The sequence below is a fragment of the Toxotes jaculatrix genome, chromosome 21, assembly GCF_017976425.1.
Source record: "Toxotes jaculatrix isolate fToxJac2 chromosome 21, fToxJac2.pri, whole genome shotgun sequence".
NCBI lineage: Eukaryota > Metazoa > Chordata > Actinopteri > Toxotidae > Toxotes > Toxotes jaculatrix.
Genome location: NC_054414.1, coordinates 9,085,597 through 9,104,209, shown reverse-complemented (window position 1 = coordinate 9,104,209; position 18,613 = coordinate 9,085,597). Strand labels below are relative to the sequence as shown.

The following is an 18,613-nucleotide window of genomic DNA, read 5'->3' as shown; positions in this document are numbered from 1 at the left end:
ATTATTTTAACACACACCAAATGTAAACATCACAGGAGATTAAAAAAATACCCTGGTTGGTCTTCTATACTTTAAATGTCATTTTTGGGTAACAGTAATGAAGTCTTTTACACGAAACACATGAATAAGGTGTTTATCAGCCTGGTTCTTTAAGATGTTGCTTGTATGACATTTGCAGGCTCTCAGCAGCAAGAGATCAGTGCTCCATATTGAAGCGTCAGTAGATCAGTCTAGGGAGGACCTCTTTCCACTGGGATAATTTATGCAAGTGTCTGTCAGTGCTGGTGGAGTGGGTTAGTAGGAGTGGCCGAGGAGCTGGCAGTCTGGTTTGCATGAATCGTGGACTCCAAGTTAGTGGCTGCAGCTTAGATATTTCCTGTCAGCCGCACAGACAGAGCCGAGGCAAGGGCGGAGGAGACGAGGAGAGGGATGGCAGAGAACAGCTCCGATCCGAGCGGCTCCGTTCACCGGAGATGTTTGGCCCATTCTCCGGCCGAGAGAAACATTTCACCCGGTGTCGGGGTATCGAAGTGGATTCGACTAAACGTCGGGGGCACGTATTTTTTAACAACGAGGCAGACGCTGTGTCGAGATCCAAAATCATTTCTGTACAGACTGAGCCAAGCTGACCCCGAGCTCGACTCCGATAAGGTAAATGCTAAGCTAGCCCAGCTAGTTAGCGCTGTAGTTAGGAGCGTACTTAGTTAACTACATTTTATTTTCCACTAAAATAGCCTTTTATTTATTACCGCATTGTTTAGCAGTTATGGTGGCTGATGACTGCGCTTGCCAACTTGCCTAGTCGAATTACCAATTTTGTGATAAAAATAGTGTTTATTCAAAATTTCAGCATTAACTGTTTTTTTTTTGTTGCTAGTTAGCATTAGCTCGCTAAGCTAGCTAGATTCCGACAGTCACCACATGACATACGATCTTGCTGCTAGCCTGTGAGTGTGTGTAGATCACTCGTTATGTGTCTTACAGTATAAACCTGCAAAGTCTTGCGGTGACCCTAGTGTGTCGTTTAAGGTGTCAACTCTTAGAAAAACAACTGTAGTGGGGTCTTTTTTTTTTTTTTAACACCTTTTATTGTGTGAATAGCAAGTCGCCACAGTAGTTGGAAACTTTCCCCATCTGAAACCTATGCATTGCGCTGGACTCCAAGAGGTGTCAAACAGTGACAGCAAACGAATGCTTTTTTGTGTTTGGTTTTTTTATAACGTGCATAGTATTCGCAAAAACTAATTACAACTACTTACATTTTCGAACCTCGATGTAGACAGTGTAGCCCGGTTTTGAGTATGACGGCAGACTGTACTATTTCATGTTAACTTTGAGTTGCTTATTTTACTCAGTTTTCACAGTCAAGAACGTTGTATCAGTTAGCTTTAACTTCAGTTTGGCTGTAAAATAGTATTTCAAAAACCAAAATCTCAAATTCAAATTTTACATCATTTGCTGTTTAATACACTGTCCGCCCATAGCTATTTTCTGGCCTTTCCTCTGATTGCAGTGTCTACAAGCGTTAGTCCTATAATTAACCATCCAAATAAGTTACACATAAAAGACTTTATTGCTCGATCAATTTGTGTTTTTCCTTCCTCTCTTGAGGTTTGTCTGTTTCTTGGCTGTGTTTGCTCTGCAGTAATCAGCCTCTGTGCTGGTGGTGAGGCTCCCCTAATGAGTACATAAGTCATTGCCAAGTGGGGTGAGGTGCTGCTGACAACTGAGAGCTGGGGGATGAAGTCACTCATCTCCCTGAATGGCCTCAATGCTCCAGAAGCAGGCTTCTCTCTGTTTGTCCATCTGCCACTTTTAACAGCAGTGTGTGTGCTTTAAGGCCCCGAGCACTGTCAAAAACAATTCATTAGTGTCTGTATACATAGTGTAATGTGCTCTGTTTTTCACTGTTCATTTTACTGCCCCATTATTCATTGTTTTCATCTACTTACACATTTTAATCTTCACCCCTGCCCCCGTTTATGCTAAGCTGAAGCCAAGGCTCATCTCGTATTTCCATGCAAATATCTTAATCTCTGAATAATCAGCTTGCTTTTTTTTGTCAGTTTATCCTCCCATGAGCAACGGATCAGTCCATCTCAATCCCTTGTCTTAAGTATGTATCAGACTCTCAAGCCATTACTGTACCTTTCTCCTGCGAGCTGTCAGGTTTAGCTCCCTGTAATGGACAGGTTATTAGATATTATATCTCTTGCCACTGTGTCTCAAACTATATACATTGACACGATTTCATCTTATTCGCAACTGAGCCAAGACAGCTTTTCTTTTTTCTTTTTTTTTTGGTGCATCACACAACGCTGCATGTGAATAGGAAGCCCAGCAGAGTGACAGATCAGTGAAGAGCTCTGTTTTTGGGCAAATGCAGTATTGTGTTTCCCAGCCAAAGAAATGAGTGGTTCAGCTCTCAGTCACGCAGGCTGACGTGCTTCAGCAGGACTCTTGAGGAGAACTGCATTATTCATGTTGTTGACTGGAGCCTGTTTTGCACATTGGGGTAGACCAGGGAGAAAGTGGAAGAAGTGCTGTCACGTGCACAGCCCTTAACAGTTGATGAGACTTGTTTTTAAATTGGTTATCCCAGAATTGACAAATGCCACTCATTGCTGTCACTTCAGGGAAATTGTTGTTAGTGCGTTTGTAAGGTTTAAGTGACTAATTCTTGCTGAAAGATCATAAACTCTCACCGTCAATTGTCGAGTCAACGAGTTAAGAGATGCACATCAATGACCATCTATCCCTTTGGCAGACTCCTGCTCTCGAACTACTCAGCTCAGGGCCACTCAAGTATAGACCCAGCTTTCTAGCTTTGAGAGCAGCATCAATTTTTCAAGCACCCCATCACAAAGGATTCTTGTTCCTTCAGCATCTTATTCTTTTCATATTCATATCCATTTGCTGCCCGAAACAAGTTCTCTCCGCGAAGAGAAATATGGCCACATTTAATGCCAGATTCAGGTTGTATGTCATGCCTGAGCACACTGTGGGAGGCAACGTAAATATTTAACAGCAGTATCGTCAGCTCTGTCTTCTTGCAGTAAGTGCTCAACAGGGCACCGCATAGTGCTGTTGGCAAATTAGGTGTGACTCAGGCCTTTATCACTCCAAAGCCAGGCACTAACAATCGATCATTGCCTTGTGTTGCAATAAATTAAAATGTTTCCAGCTTGAATTTTACTCTGCAATAGCCTCAGACACCAGTGAAACCAGTCTTTCACTTCTAGCTTCTTTTTCTGTTGCAGTTCACGTTTCTCCTTCTGCCTAGAGAAAGCTCCAGGTTGCAGTGATTTCCTGGCTTGCCAGATTAGCCGTGGAGCTACTTAACTGCTTCTCATCATGACAGCAAAGCTTTTAGGGGGACTTTTAAAAGCAGCTCTTCATTTATTGCCTGAAGTGCTTTGCCGTCATAAATTGTTGTGCAAAATGCACTGACGGTGTTGCCTTGCAGAGCTGAAAGTGGTAGAAAGGCGAGAAGTTCCACCCAGCCTTGGTGAAAGGTCAAAGATGCGTTCAAATGACAGTGTTAAATATTTTGAAATATGAGCTAGTTTCACATAATATAGCCCTGGTGTGATGTATGTATTATTTAAAAGATGAAGGCCTGTTTGACTATGCCATTACTGCTTGTACTCCAGAGAGACTCCTGGCTCCCACTCTACCAGGATCAGACTTCCACTTGGCTAAGTAGCTACAGTCATGTGACTTAGAAGATCTACTGCAACATCTTTAAGCACTGTTTCTGCAGGGGGCTTGTGCTCCAGCTCAGCTGCAGTGAAGGCCGAGCTGCACTTGATAATACTTTCATTCTTTTTATTCTTGGCCTGAGCAAATTGGAATGCCCTCACGGGATAGTGTTAATTGTTTTTGTACCATGTTGTAGTTTGTTTGATGATGACTTTTAGCCATCTGTCCTGTAAGAGAGACTGTATGAAATTTTGCAGGGAATATCTTAGTGTTGAATGGTGAACAGTTCCATGCAAAGTTCCTCTTTACACCCATTGTTGTAATCAGAAGCAAACATGCAGCGACTTGTCAATTTTTTTGAATTAAGGATTGACTGTCAGTGTTAATGTGTCTGCAGAAAGCCTTATTGGACATCATGTGTTTGAAGGGTGGGTCACCATGGTATTTCCTGTGAGAGGATATGTATTGTATGCAGGAGAAGAGTGATAACGCTAATACACTTCACTTCCCTCTGTTGTGAAGGCCACCCTTCTCACTGGCTTTTGTTGACTTAAATTTTTAGCTGTCCTCAGTTTGAATCCAGTCATGGTTAGGCCTTATGTGACTGTGTGTATGAGAGGCTTTGCAGTTTGAATATTTTTGCAAGGCCAAACCCCAAAACACCATGTAGCATGCCTGACCTACACTGAACTGCCCTATTTCTGGTGGCTGTTGTAGGCAGTTTTGACACTTGTCAGTGTATTTCTTGCTAGCATTCTTATTTTATTAATTTAAAAAAATCTATAATTTATAATGATCTGTCAAGATGGTTTGTTGTTGCTTTTCACCGTTATAGCAGTCAGACCTCTTCTGTCTTCAAAAATGTAATATTCATAGATGAAAAGCTAGTTTTGTTTATCATCATCATCATAGTGTTACACAGAAATGGTGAACTTTGTCAGAATGCTTTCTAAAGCTTTCTAATTCCAATTTTTCACATTGCCACCTCTTTTTTTTGCCTGTCTACAGTACATCCCAGCAGCAGCCCTCCTCCTGTTCCCTCATTGTCCCCACCCCTCTGTTGCCCTGTGCTCCCCAGCTTGGGCCCCCAGAGACACAGCCTTTTGTTTTTAATTAAAAACACTGTCCCCTTTGTGTACACAAGTCCACATCAGCAGCCCCCATAGTCATCTTTCTCTGAACTGGGGCACTGTCACCCCAAGTTCCCCGTAGATGCATATGCCCCCAGAGGATCAGCAACAGGCTTGTCAGCACAACAGGTCAGAAAGCTGAAAGTTTACTGAAATGTAGAGTACATACAGAGTACGCATATGGTAGCTTTGCGTGTTTGATCAGTGGGAGTTTTTGAGACAGTATACAATAGTTTATTTGTGTAGTGCAGTTGACCTTGTTCATAGCCGACATTTTGACTTATTATTCTAGTAGGATGAGCACAGGTGTTACTAGTAACATTAACAATGAGTCTGTTATCCAGGTGTCCCAGTGTGACAGTGAGCCAGGAGGAGCAATACCAGGAACCCTGAAACCAAAGTGCTAACCGGAATACCGCTGTTCCTATAGTCAAATATGAAAATGTCTTCTAAGAAAAGCCATCCACATTCAAATATTCAAAAGATCCAGACACAGCGAACATCCACAAAAAACTAAAACAATTTGCGGCTTGAGTTGTTGTTTTTTTTTTTTTGTTTGTTTGTTTGTTTGTTTTTGGCACTTTTGCCTTTATTGGAAAGCATATAGAACCAGAAGGGAAACGAATTAACTGGAGGACGAGGGGTATGTATAACATGTATCAAAGGTCTTGAATTGGCAGTTACAGTATGCTCCTTAATCGTTGGGCTTCTTGAGCATTCCCTAAACATAGTTTTACTATTTTTATTCCCTATTTGCAGCATCTGTAAAATGGTCAATTTAAAAAAAGTATTTGCAAATGTTATGCAAAAAAGCATATCAAACGTAGAAACCAAGTCATCCTAGTTTTTCCCCTGTTCAAGCATAAATGGGTATATTTATAGCAGTGGCTCCCAAACTGTCCTCACACAGAGCCATTGCAAACACAGGTGTAAGCAGTAATATCAAGATTCAGGTTCACGGTATTGATTCAGAAAGGAAAACCACCTGTAAAATACAGGATTTTTGACAAGGAAGAAAAGGAAAACCAGCTGATGCTTGTCAGGCAAATGGCAGTCAAATCCACAGTACAACAAAGCCTGTCTTGCTCTCAAGTTCACTCCAGTTCAAGTTTTTTAATGTTGTGTCAATATAATTTTACTTTTGTTTCTAGTCTCTAGTATTTTTTTTTTACCATATTTCCGGGTTAGGACCTGGAAATATGGTAAAAAGTCTTAGCTTGATAAGTACCTTGATGAGTTCATCATGTATTTTAAGTTGCACTAAAAACACTGCTGTACGTTCCTTTCGCAGAATGCTTGTAATACTTATTTTAGCTCTGTGTTGAAGCAGCACAGTAGGTGTTGTATGCAAAACTGTGTATGCATTTTTAACACATCATTGTGCAGCAATTTTTAAAAAGGGATTACCAGTGGTTACAGGTGGCCATGTGGTAAAAAGAAATAATTAGTGCACTGTGGCTTTTGCTTTGCAGAGAAGAACAGATAGTGGCCAAAACTAGAAGCTTAACCTTAAATGTGAAAATCAATAATCGTACAGTGTGGCTTGAATATGGTGAGTGGTGTGGCTTTGACCTTATTTGTTTCCTCCATGCAGGCCCACCTGTACTTGTGCTTAAACTTCAGTGACTATGGAAATGTAAGGAACTAACACAGGGCCATGAGACCAGAATAGAGCTCCACTGGGCTCTGGTGGGATATTTTTGCCTTGGAAAGGAGGTCAACCAGCCAAGAGGGTTCAGAGATTCATTACAAAAGAAAATGCACTGGGACCTTTTCTCATTATTGGAAAGATTAATGGGTTTTGAGTTGAATCCATCTCTGGACTTGTGAAGGGGCACTGTGTAGCTATGAATGTTCACGTGTCTGTCAGGGAAGACTTAGCTGTATGTTTGATTGTGGTCTTGGCCTGGAGTGTGTGACAGTATCGCTGTGTTCTTGGGTAAATAATGTCAGATGTTGCACAAACCCACAGGGCTGCTAAATTGCCAAGAAAGCACCTGAAGCCATATACTCAGCTGATGAAAAGTCAAACATCCTGTAGCATTTGGGGATTAGCGCAAAATTTGCTCAGGGCCTTTCCTCTGCACTGAGTATTTTAATAAATGTCATTCACGTTGTCACGCACATTTGACTCACTAAATGTCACATCATATTAAACAACTTTTAGCAGCAAACTGGTGTCCGCTGCAGTAGGTAGACAGCTGTTCAAACTGACTTTCATATTATGTGTGAGGCCGACCATGTAACAGACCAGACTAGGCTAATCGACGATTGTAAGCCAAGGTGCTTCCTCCTGGTCCCCTCGGTGGATTCGGCCTGCTGTTCCAAATCTTTTTCTGTTCTGCTCTAATTGTTTTAGCCTCCTCTTCCCCCATGAGACAAAGACAGTCTAATCACAGTACTTACAGAAATAGGGGAATACCCAGCGGTTGTGAAGGAATCAGGATCAAACCCAAGGCCTGTGGGAATAGAGAAGTGATATCCCAAAGCTGTTGTATGTGTGTGGCAACGTGTGCACATGTCTTCGCAACCCCAGTAGAGATTATCAGCACAGGAGCTGACCTCGTAATTCTCATCCCTCGAGTTTTATTCACTGATGCACGTTGTTTTTTTCTTTTTTTTAACCCCAGATTATGTTTTAGGAGTCAGATGAGAAGATTGACATCACTTTTACCATGTGTCCATACAATGCTCTGAAGCCACAGAATTAAAATTGATGTGTGTTTTTTAAACGTTGGATTGTGTTTTTTTGTTTTTTTTAATAGAAAACTGTGACGGTGAACGCCGTGTTATTCTGTTAATCTCATCCTCATCCTTTTGCTTTTCAGGATGAAACTGGTGCCTATCTCATAGACAGAGACCCTACGTACTTTGGGCCAGTGCTTAACTACTTGAGGCATGGCAAGCTGGTGCTCAACAGGGACTTGGCAGAGGAAGGTAATGTCTCTGCGGAAAATGAGATGAGCATTTAAGAAATGTTTTCCACATAAAAATGCAGTTGGCTATATCACATTGTAATGCATTGTAAACTTAACATTTCTTTTCAGTATTTCTCTTCATTATGATTGACTGTTATAACACGTAATACTTTAATAGCTGAACAACAGCAATGACAACGATTACAAGGAAATAACCGCAAAGAAACGGGTAATTTAAGAGATGTAGATAGCAGATATGTAGAAGATATGTAGGCAGGCATTTATCATGCCTGCCTACATATCTGTCCACATTTCAGTTTCCACAGAACACAAGTGGAATATCAAAACAATTTGGTTTGTCAAAGATAGATATAAGATATAGATAGCTAGATATATCTGTCTATATCTATAAGTAGATAGATATAAGTGTCATGTAGTATCTGTAACATCTCTGAAAAACCCTAAAGTAGTAGTTGTTTACAGCTGAACCTGATCTTTAGTAGTAGTGTTAGGAGAGACTGTTAGTAGTCTGTGTAAAAAGCTTAATTGTTTTCTTCTTTGCCGTTTTAAGGTGTGTTAGAAGAAGCTGAATTCTACAACATCACATCGTTAATAAAGCTCATCAAGGACAAGATCAGGGAACGTGACTGCAAAACATCACAGGTATATGAAGTTCTGTGAAGCCTGGATTCCTTTATGAACATAGCATTTCGGTTCCGCTAATTTTGTGAACTATTGTTTCTTCCTTTCCATCCCGTTTCTCTCTTGTGTTCGTTTATCTTCTCAGGTTCCGGTGAAACATGTGTACCGGGTGCTGCAGTGCCAGGAGGAGGAGCTGACACAGATGGTGTCCACCATGTCTGACGGCTGGAAGTTTGAACAGGTAAATCTCTTCCTGCGAGGTCACAGCAGCAATCCTCCTTTCATGTGCTTCACCCACCCCGCTATGCTCACATTGACCCAGAAAGTCCAATCCTCAATATTGGAAATGGCTAAAAAGCCAAAAACAGCAAATCACATCTTTCTCAATGTCCGCATACATGATCCGGGCATCCCTTCTGTGCTCTGATTGGTTGTTGCAGCTTGTCAGTATAGGTTACGGGCGGGCCCACCAGTCAGAGTTTCTGCTGATTGTGTCAAGGGAGGTGAAGGGAGAGGAGTCTGCTTTGCCAAACAACAGCGGAGAGGTGTGTCCCACAAATTTCTGTCCACGGGCTGGTCACTGCATGGTCCCCATGTTGTCCATACACACCCCGTTGGCCATTGTTTGTCCCCAGTAGACACTTAGCTGTTGGTCTTTTTTTTTTTTTTTGAGTTGATTCTTTTCAGTGTTCATTTGTACTGCTTGCTCACCAGTGAGGCTAAAAGAACATGACACCTTTTTTTTCTTGTCTGTGATTTTATTTTATTATATATTTTTATTCATACTGCATTCACAGTTTGTAAGCTTGTCAGCAGCTTTCTGTGTTCTGCTTTGATGTAGCCACTTGGCTGTTTTGGGGGCTGTGCTGTAATATAGTGCTGGTTGTTTAGAGGTGAAACTTAAAAAAAAAAAAAAAGTGTTGTTTTGTCTTCCAAGTAGGTATTGTACGTTGTGAGCTAGCATTAAACATTATGAGTTTAAGTTTACATGTGAGAGTGTGTTCAGCTGAAACTGCCAAACTTTGCCAAAACACGTTTGAGTGTTGTGAATGTGTGTTGGATATGTGAATGAATTTCTCTGTGACAAGGGATCATTCGATCTCCCTTCAGGGCCGAAATCTCACTAATCTCCTTACACAGGTCAGATGGGAAACTCCCAGAAACACTCCTTATGCAAAGCCTAAAGCACAGTCATCGGCCCAGGAGAGACTTTTGTGCAGATGAACCTTAATGACCTACTGCTTTCTTTGAGACTCCATAAATATACACAGTTTGTTGTTTAGGGGTATTTTACTCTGAAAGTCGTAGGATTTGGTGCGTGTCGAGTCTTTAGCGTGTGACAAGTGGAATCCATGGTAGCTAGTTGAGATTATTTGGTCTTTTGTTGCTGCGTTGATGCCTAATGTAAGAGAGATCGCTTAACAACAACAAGTCTCCGGCAGCACTGGCTAATGAGGCGATGCGTGTCTGAACATGCACACCTGGGTACTGAGGATATACATGTAGCTTGCAGTAGGCACACACTTAACATTGAACAGTAAAAGAAGTTATTCAGGAACAGAAATTGCTGTGGGTTTTTTTTTCCTCATGTTTTTCAGAGTGTGCATGCAGTTTGTTTATAAAGATCTAAAAGGTCTCGTCCCCTTCATTTGTCCTATTGTGTCCTCTGTGTCTTTTATTTGGACTGATGTGACTGGGAACAGGGAGAGTAGAAGTTGCTGTGATAATTTTTCGGATGCATTTGAAGATGCCATTTGTAGGATTTTCTCGCACCAGTCCTTTTACTGCCTAACATTATCCAGTGTTTGGAGGAAAAAGCTACCTGCTCTTACAAGCAGTAGCTTTGCTGAGGTTTTCCTTTGGATGAATTCTGGTTACTCCGAGTTCCCTGTAAAGTCTTGAGTAAACCCTTGTGATAGACTGGTAGCTTTGTACACGTAACAAAATACAATGGCAGAAGGGCATATCAAAGAATGCAGCTCCATGATAGTATTGATAGCAAAGGATTTGACAATAGAAGCACTGGGGAAAATCCTACACATGCCTTGTGCGTCATCATACTGCTAACAGTCAAATGTCAAGTCACATAGATAAAAAAAAATGGAACTGAAATGATGGATGGGAGTGAGCTACTTTGTGGTTCGCTCCTTTGTTTGTTTTGTGGGAGACACTATACTTTCAAAGCTTCAGTTTTACTTATTCACTTAAAACAAGCCTGGTCCTGTCAAGTCAAATCCACCAGTTCCCATTGATTTTCAATCAGCATGTTTGCTTCCTGTGGTCCCTGCACTTGTATTCTGTCAGTGACTATCTGCTGATCATGTTTTTCTTTCTGTAGTGTCTTTGTGCTCTTTCTTTCATTATGAAGTCCTTATTTTTGTGGACCACTGATTGTTTTATTTCTGTGTGATTATTTAGAAAACTCTTTGAGTTTTCTCAGAGTTGTCTAAATGAGCGTTTTTAATTTGGATTTCCACACTGGCATGTCTGCAGGTCCTAAAAAGCTGTTTGAATCACGTTCTTTAGAAATGTACCGACAAACACTCAAACAGACTGTAATTTAGCCATTAGCTCTTAAATTTTTTTTTTTAACATCACTTCTTAGTATTCTTTTTTTTTTTGGCCTAGTGGTTTCAGTGTGCCATGTAATTGTCCAACCACGACATCCTGGGTTTAAATCTGATCATGTCTCATTCGCACCCTGACCCACATTTTATGTCACTGGACACTGTTATTTATCTAATTAGATTAGAGTGGATTGGATTAATTCTCTCTCAAAAAATCAAAAAATGAGCTTACATTGGTCTCTAAGAACTGTTTTGATATCAGTCTAATTAGTGACACATTTGTCCAAAATGCCATTTGTAATATATTGAGATATATAAGTTGCAGGAACCTGTAAACTCTCTGTGCTCTTTGTTTGGTCGTCCACTTCTTTTAGATCTCCTCACCTCAGTTTTCCCACCCAGTTTTTGCCTCTCCTTCATCAGTCTAAGGCTAATTCTTCCCATGTGCTCTGCTCTCGTGTCTCTCTAGCTGGTCAGCATAGGCTCCTCTTACAACTACGGAAACGAAGACCAAGCCGAGTTCCTGTGTGTAGTCTCCAAGGAGCTGCACAATCAATCATATGGGACAAACAGTGAGCCCAGTGAGAAGGCTAAGGTAAGTGTGTGTGTGTGTGTGTGTGTGTGTGTGTGTGTGTGTGTGTGTGTGTGTGTGTGTGTGTGTGTGTGTGTGTGTGTGTGTGTGTGTGTGTGAGAGAGAGTGGAGAGGCTGGTTGAAAATCCATCCATAGCAAACATCTGTGAATGATGGCCTGTGCTCGATGTTTTAAATGCACTGCATTTATGAACATGCTACCAGGGGACAGAGAGCACCTCTAGTTTATTGATGAGAAAACCTCTGTGAAGAAGAACATTGTGAATATTCACTGCTTCAGTTAAAAACTAGACTGCCTGTACCACAAGTGATTTTTAAAAAAGAAAGTAAAATAAGATGTATAAATTAAAACAAAGCATTAATTGTGACTTGTACATCACCAAACAATGCTCTCCTGTGTTAGACTTGATTATGAAAAGAACCACTTTCATTTTGACAGTGATGGGATCACAAAAAAGTGTGTCCAAGTGAATTAACCCAGTGTTTAGACCTATGTCATGTTAGATTTGACCTAAAATAAAATACTCTAAACGGTATAATCCCTGTTCGGGGCATTAAGAGAGCCCGGGTCTGCAGATTAGTGGAGCGAGGTCTGTCATTTTCTCAAGGGCTCAAGGAGCTAAAGCAAGAGGCACGCCCTGAGGAATTCAAGCTCCCGTCAGCTTGTCCCTGTGGGGGCCCCACTCCTTGAAGGAAGCTACACATGAAGAAGCACACCGTTAAACCTATGCTGCTGTTTATTTTAGCAGGAAGCTGCAACACCACCAGTGCATCTTTCAAGCAAATCTAGAGATAGAGACTTTGTTGTTATTGTTTCCAGGGGCACCATGTCCAAAATGAGTTATTGAGTATGACTGATTTCTGTACAATACTCCACAAAGATTTAAATTCTCAATATTTTGTTTAGTAACCATATATTTATTTGTGTAAATGTCCAGTTAATCGAGTGTGTTAGAAAGGTGCCCTTGGACAACATTTGCATATGTTTTCCTGTGTTTTTGTGTCTTTGAGTTCTCTATAGAGACACTAAATGTAGTTGTCGATGTGAATCCCTTCTGCTCAGTGACCCATCAGTTTTATTTTTCTCCTTGTTCTCCTCTCCTACATTTTACTCCTCCATTCATTTCCATTATTTTACAACATGCCTTTCTTGTCTTCTTCTGTGCTGTCTGCATGCTGCATGTTGCTCAGAGCGAGGACGAAGAGACGGATTATGAAATGAATGACTGTGATTAGACTTGAGCAGTTATGACTCACTGGTGAGCGCTCAACTGCTCGTAGTTCCTCCAACACACTAGAGCCCGGCCGATACTGGATTTTTGGGGCTGTTTCGATTTTAGCGAGAAATCTGGTATTGATATACAAGACAATATTCTTTATTAATAAAATATATATATAGTTTCTTGGTCCATTTATAGTGGAGACTATAGGTTTTATTCTTAAGAGCTTACTCTTCGCTAATGATGAATTTATCTTTAGATTTAGGTATATCAAAAATAACTTAGGGTAAGGGTTGACGTCACTGGCAAAACATTTGATTTCCTCTCTACTAAACCACTTATTCTCTCCTCTCATCAAGCTAGCTATGAAATTCAAAACATTATCTAAATGGATTTAGCAGTATTTCACTGTTAATATATGACTGTCACAAACAGTAACTCATTGTTCGCTTTTGTTTTGCTTTTCGTTGTTTGCTAAATTTCCAGCAGTGTATTTGACGAGCTGGTTAGCAACTTGATGTGAAGACGTTGCTTGACTCTGCACCACTGTCTGCCCAGCTGTGATGTGTACTGTGCTACATGCCCGGCAGACAGTACTAAGGTTGTTGTAAATAGTGAAGTTGGAGCGCTCTCTCCTGGACAAGCTATGTGATGACACAATTTCTAAAGTACCCCAAGCATCTCTTTCTAATTATTTTCTGTTTTTGAAAAACAAAACAAAAAAGAAGTTTTCATGCAGGCACATGTACCCTGATACCGATATATCTGCTATATGCTACTATCGGTCGACTAAAAAATCGGTCTGGCTCTACACCATGCCTCCCGAGTTTGTCCTCCTTTTCCTTTCCCTCCTTGAAGCATTTTACACTACTGAAAAACTTCAGATACTCATACCAGAGTCTACAAGCCAAAGCTAGATGAAAAGCCAGATGATTCCTGCTAAGACTGGTTGAATACTTCTTTGCAGGTGAATCGGTCTTTGAAACCAGATGGAACGAGCTCAGTTTGTTTCAGTAGTGTAAATAAGATCCTTGTAATTACTGTCATGGTCACTGCCTTGGTTAATGGAGGGCACGCTGAATCATCAGCTGCTGCAGTTTGACTCATTGTCCTCCATTCATTGTTAAAAGTAGTATTAGTTGTAGTTTTGCTTGATTTGCACTGATAAATTTGGTGCAATGACACCTTTTGTTTGTTCTTTATTTTAGAAGTTATAAACTTATGTAACTAGTAGAGATCAGTTTGATCTCAAATTTAATGCCTCAGAACACCTGGAGAGTTTTTTTCTTTTTTGGAAGCATTTAGACAAAACATTTTCCATTTTCTTATGGTGTTTTAAAGAAATTATCCTGATAGGAAGGATAGGGAATGTCATTTTTAAATAATAATCAGTGCAAAGATTTACAGTATAAACAATCATCACATTTAATTACATGTATAAGTTTCAGGTTGAACCTTATTCAGTTAAAACCCAGACAAAAAATGTGCAGTCTGTACTTCTCAGTTACATTTCTGTAGCTTTTACCACATTTTGTGCTGTCTTCATCACTCCAACCTGAACCACAGAGAGGATGTTTCACACAGCATGGTTTAGACTCCTGAGATTACCTCTTTGCATGCGATAGACACAAAGTCTCAAAAGAGAGAGTAGGCGCACCTACAAGTGCAATGAACAAGCAATTGGCAACTGAAGAGGGAAAAAAAATGCTACGCCCTTTAAATTGACAGCCTGCAGTAATGAGTGTTTTGGAAAGCCCATATAAAAGACCATCTGCACTGAGCCAAGACTATCAATATAATTTTGCATTATAATTCCACTGCTGTTCCCTTGATGAGGCTCTCAGCTTGAATTTCTCCCTTCTTCATCTCTTAGGGAGTTCAGAGTCATTCAGGGCAATGTGGTTAACTGCAGCAACATGTCTGTCCAGCATCAAGGGTTCCTACTTTGTATGAGCTCACCCGCAATTTGCTCAACAGCCACGCATAGCTTCTTAGTTTCTAGCACAGCTTTTATTTTCTTCTCTTGTTCATGCGTTTCCCTTTTCTCTGCGCCCTATTCAGTGTGTGTATGTTATTGAGCCAGCATGTAGAGCAAGTGTATGAGTGCTTCTGGCTGGGAAGAGTGTATGTTGGGGGAGGGGTTCAATATCAACAAAAACCTTAGCAAATGACTACTGAAATACAGAGGGATGTAGAGGGACAGTACTAAATGACTTTTGGAGCATGTTGTATGTTCATAATATCATGCTTTTGTTCCTGCAGATTCTTCAGGAACGGGGTTCCCGGATGTGAAGAGGACTTAGTATTATGAGCTCCAGGTGTTATGATGCAAACATATCATCTTTGTGGAAGAACGTTTGGCACAATGGAGATTTAAAGGGGGGGTTGTGCATTTATGTTGTGTTTTCCCTCCATTTTTGTTTTTATTTCTTGATGTAAATAAGTCTGTTTACTGACAATTTGTGCCTGTACATTTAAACTGGACCTTTTTGAATTAGCGGCAAGTTTTGTTTTGTTTTTGTTTTTTTTTTTCTAATTGAAAGTAAGGAATCGCAATCTACAGCTATGTTTTATGCTATAAAATATGGCCGTCATCATATAAGGCCAATGATTCACTCAGGGTCATCTATTGAATTAATTATATCCTCCAACTCAAGGGTCTGGTAAGGGATCAGTATGGTCTTTATAACTCAAAAGTATCAACTCAAAATCATTGTTAAAAGATGTTAAGAAGGGAATTGTGCATTTATTTAGTGCATGTTTAAGAGTTAGGCTGTTAATGTGAAATTCACCCCAAAAACAAATCGATAAAATGCTTTTCCAAAGAGTTCAAACCGTTACACTGAGATTTGTGACCATGAGGATCCCAACTATACATCACACATTTTGTCAGATGTAGTTAAGGTGGCATTTTACTTTGATTAAATTGTTTTTTTCAGTAACTGTTCATGGTCAAAAAAAAAAGGAACAAAATTGTCACTGTGATTTGGGCGTATAGGTTAAGGGGCATTAGGTAAGTTGTCACTTACAGGGCTTTTTTTGTTGTTGAAATGACCTGTAATGAAGAGAAGTCCCATTTTTACATAGACTAAATAAGCTAACTTGAGAGACACAGCAGATGTCGCAATACAAGATACTTCTTTATCATTCACTTTCTTGGCTTGAGAAGTAAATGTGTTGCTACTGTAGCTGCTTGTGGCACCATGTACTCTTGTGTTGCGACCTTGGTAACCCACTTATCCACTGGTATGGTCATTGTGTGCTGTGAGGTTAAGTAATTATAACATTTTCAGGAAGTCCACTTAACCTGAATTATAAGGATCAAACTTTTTAATATTGCATACACATTTAACCACATGTTCATTCAAAATATTGTTTCAAAGTAAGATTTCTGCAGCTTCTGCAAACGTGGAATTTTAGTAGTGTAAAGAACTAAACATTTGCTCTCTAAATGTACAGGTTTATATATAAATATATATTTAATCTGTCAAACATTTTTTTCTGAACTTTGGGTTTAGTTTGAGACCTCATGTTCATAAATCTAAAGTTAACTGCCAAAAAAAAAAAGGAAAAAAAATCAAAGGTGTTTCAAATATGAATTCTGTTTTGCAGCGATAATATTTTTTAAACATTGGTGTCCTCCAACGATGTCCTGTTTCCTGTTAGGAAAAACATCCTCGAGACAATGGCATCTCTTTTTCAGTTTTTTCCCACTGACTTCTGAGTTTTCCTTAACTGGTTTATTTTGTATGTTTGAGGGAACATCTTTTTTTAAGATCTTATTTGAGGGGAAGTATTTGTTGTGTTTGAGGTTTGGGGACTGGATTGGTTTGAAGGCAGTGGTGAAGGACTTTCTGTTCATATCCAGAGGATTTTGCTTTGATGTAAATAATCCAAATTCAATATTAATATTTAACTCTCAAAAAACTGCACGTTTTGTACACTGTATAGAAAACACAACTTCAAATGGAAGTTGTTTATACTGGATCTTTAAAAATGAGAAAATCTTGACAATGTTAACTTCTGTTTTGCATTGTTTGTACAGGACTCTAGAGATTTCCGAGTTAAGGTTGAAACAGCTGATGCTGAACACGGTGTCTTTCACTGATAACATGCCTGGAACATGTTTTGATAACCAATAACAAAGCTATACTTGGCTGGCTATGAAGTTGACTGTTACATTTAAAAACAAATGTATTTTTTTCCTGCAGTGTGATAGATTCTTCTAAGCATTTTGAATTGTGTAGATTTCGTACACAGCATTACAAGCACTACAGTGGAAAACACTGTGCACATTGCTTAAAGCCTGTAATGTTGTTAATGTAAATACTGCATTTTAGAACACTTTTGTTTTTATATATAGAAAGTTGTTTTCAGGTTTGATGTGTGGTTTTTGATAGGTTGGATATTTCATTCACAAATAATCATTTAGTGTTGCCTTTTTCCCAATGACCAAAATCCAATGTCTTATGTGTATTGTACACATTAATCTTAGTGTCAGGGACGAGTAAACTTTTCTTAATGCTGGCACACTTTGTACATATAGACTTGTTAACGACACACAAACCTCCATTTACTCACATGTACACGTATACACTTGATTAAAACAATTTTTATATTGTTGGGGAAACAAATATGGATGCATGTTTTTGATATAGACACACACACATATATATATATAAATATATACACACACAAACACACAAGGGCTTTTAAAGTGCAAAATTTGAGATCCGCAAAGAGGACCAGTCTACTGGTCAGAGTAGACTGGATTTCCTGCCAGAGCTAGGCTATGTTTACATTTGCTATAGTATTCTAAAGCCTTCCAATTATGTACTGTCTTGCACTCCCCTCACACACGTTAACATATGTCTGACTTGTGTGACTGCACCAGGGGCAACTCGTTCTCCCCACTCCACATGACCTGATACTCACACAGACATTATAAGATACTCCATTCATTTCTGACTGCCTGTGCTTGAGCATTGCAGACAATCTTGCTTTCCGCCCTCTCTGATGGCAGAATTGCTCAGTTTTAACAGCCGGAAAAATTACCCGTGTTGGTTCAGAGCTAAGGTTTATCTGGGTCGTCTTTTGACTTTTTTCTGCTATGAGATTTACAGTGTTTTGTGTTTGATTTGCTTGGTTCAGTTGTAACCTCATTTAATATACTCTGGCCTGAGGTGTTTAACCCCTCCTCTTTAGCAGCTGCGTTACCTTTAATTCCCTTCACAAACAGGTTGTCTGGATGAGCATTTGGCATTGATAATCATTTCATGTGATGGACAAACTTATCAAATCTGTAGCCTAATACTTTTAAGTGCCCAGTTTGTTTTGCATTCAAGTTACAAGCCACAGACCACTGTAATGCATGATTGAAGATGATCACACTTGTAATCAGAGGGAATGAATGTGTCATTTTTCCTCAATCTAACAGTTACATCAATGAATAAGGTTCTCATATCACTACATAGATCACTTCTATATGATCTTATGCAACGTTAAAAATGTACAATTTAAGTATGAGGTTAAGGGGACAGATCTATATGGTCTTGCATAAGGTAAACACAATAAAAATGTTGTTATTCATATCTGTGTGTGTATATTTTTCTGGGATGTGTGTAGGATGGATTTTAATGTCTTACTGTTTTTATTAAAAATAGCAAACAGGATCAGATTTTACATTACACATTAGGGGACGTACACTTGTAGAGACTACAGCAATCAAGAGTCGTGACAACAGATCATAGTTCTTAACAAAGAGCGACCTCTTGAGTCCTTTTCTCAAAACTTGTTGTAATGCTATAGCTGCCTGGAAACATGCCTGTCTAAATGTAGACAA

The 18,613-nt window shown here is 39.7% G+C and overlaps 1 protein-coding gene across 1 annotated transcript; it reads left to right on the top strand.

Moving 5' to 3' along the window:
• The first annotated feature begins 397 nt into the window (after nucleotides 1-397).
• kctd5b (potassium channel tetramerization domain containing 5b) lies at nucleotides 398-18,362 on the top strand. The gene is made up of 6 exons (XM_041067233.1): nucleotides 398-651; nucleotides 7,661-7,769; nucleotides 8,322-8,413; nucleotides 8,538-8,633; nucleotides 11,429-11,554; nucleotides 15,034-18,362. The coding sequence occupies exons 1-6, from the start codon at nucleotides 430-432 to the stop codon at nucleotides 15,061-15,063; spliced, it is 675 nt and encodes a 224-aa protein (XP_040923167.1). The 5' UTR covers nucleotides 398-429; the 3' UTR covers nucleotides 15,064-18,362.
• The last annotated feature ends 251 nt before the right edge of the window (nucleotides 18,363-18,613 follow it).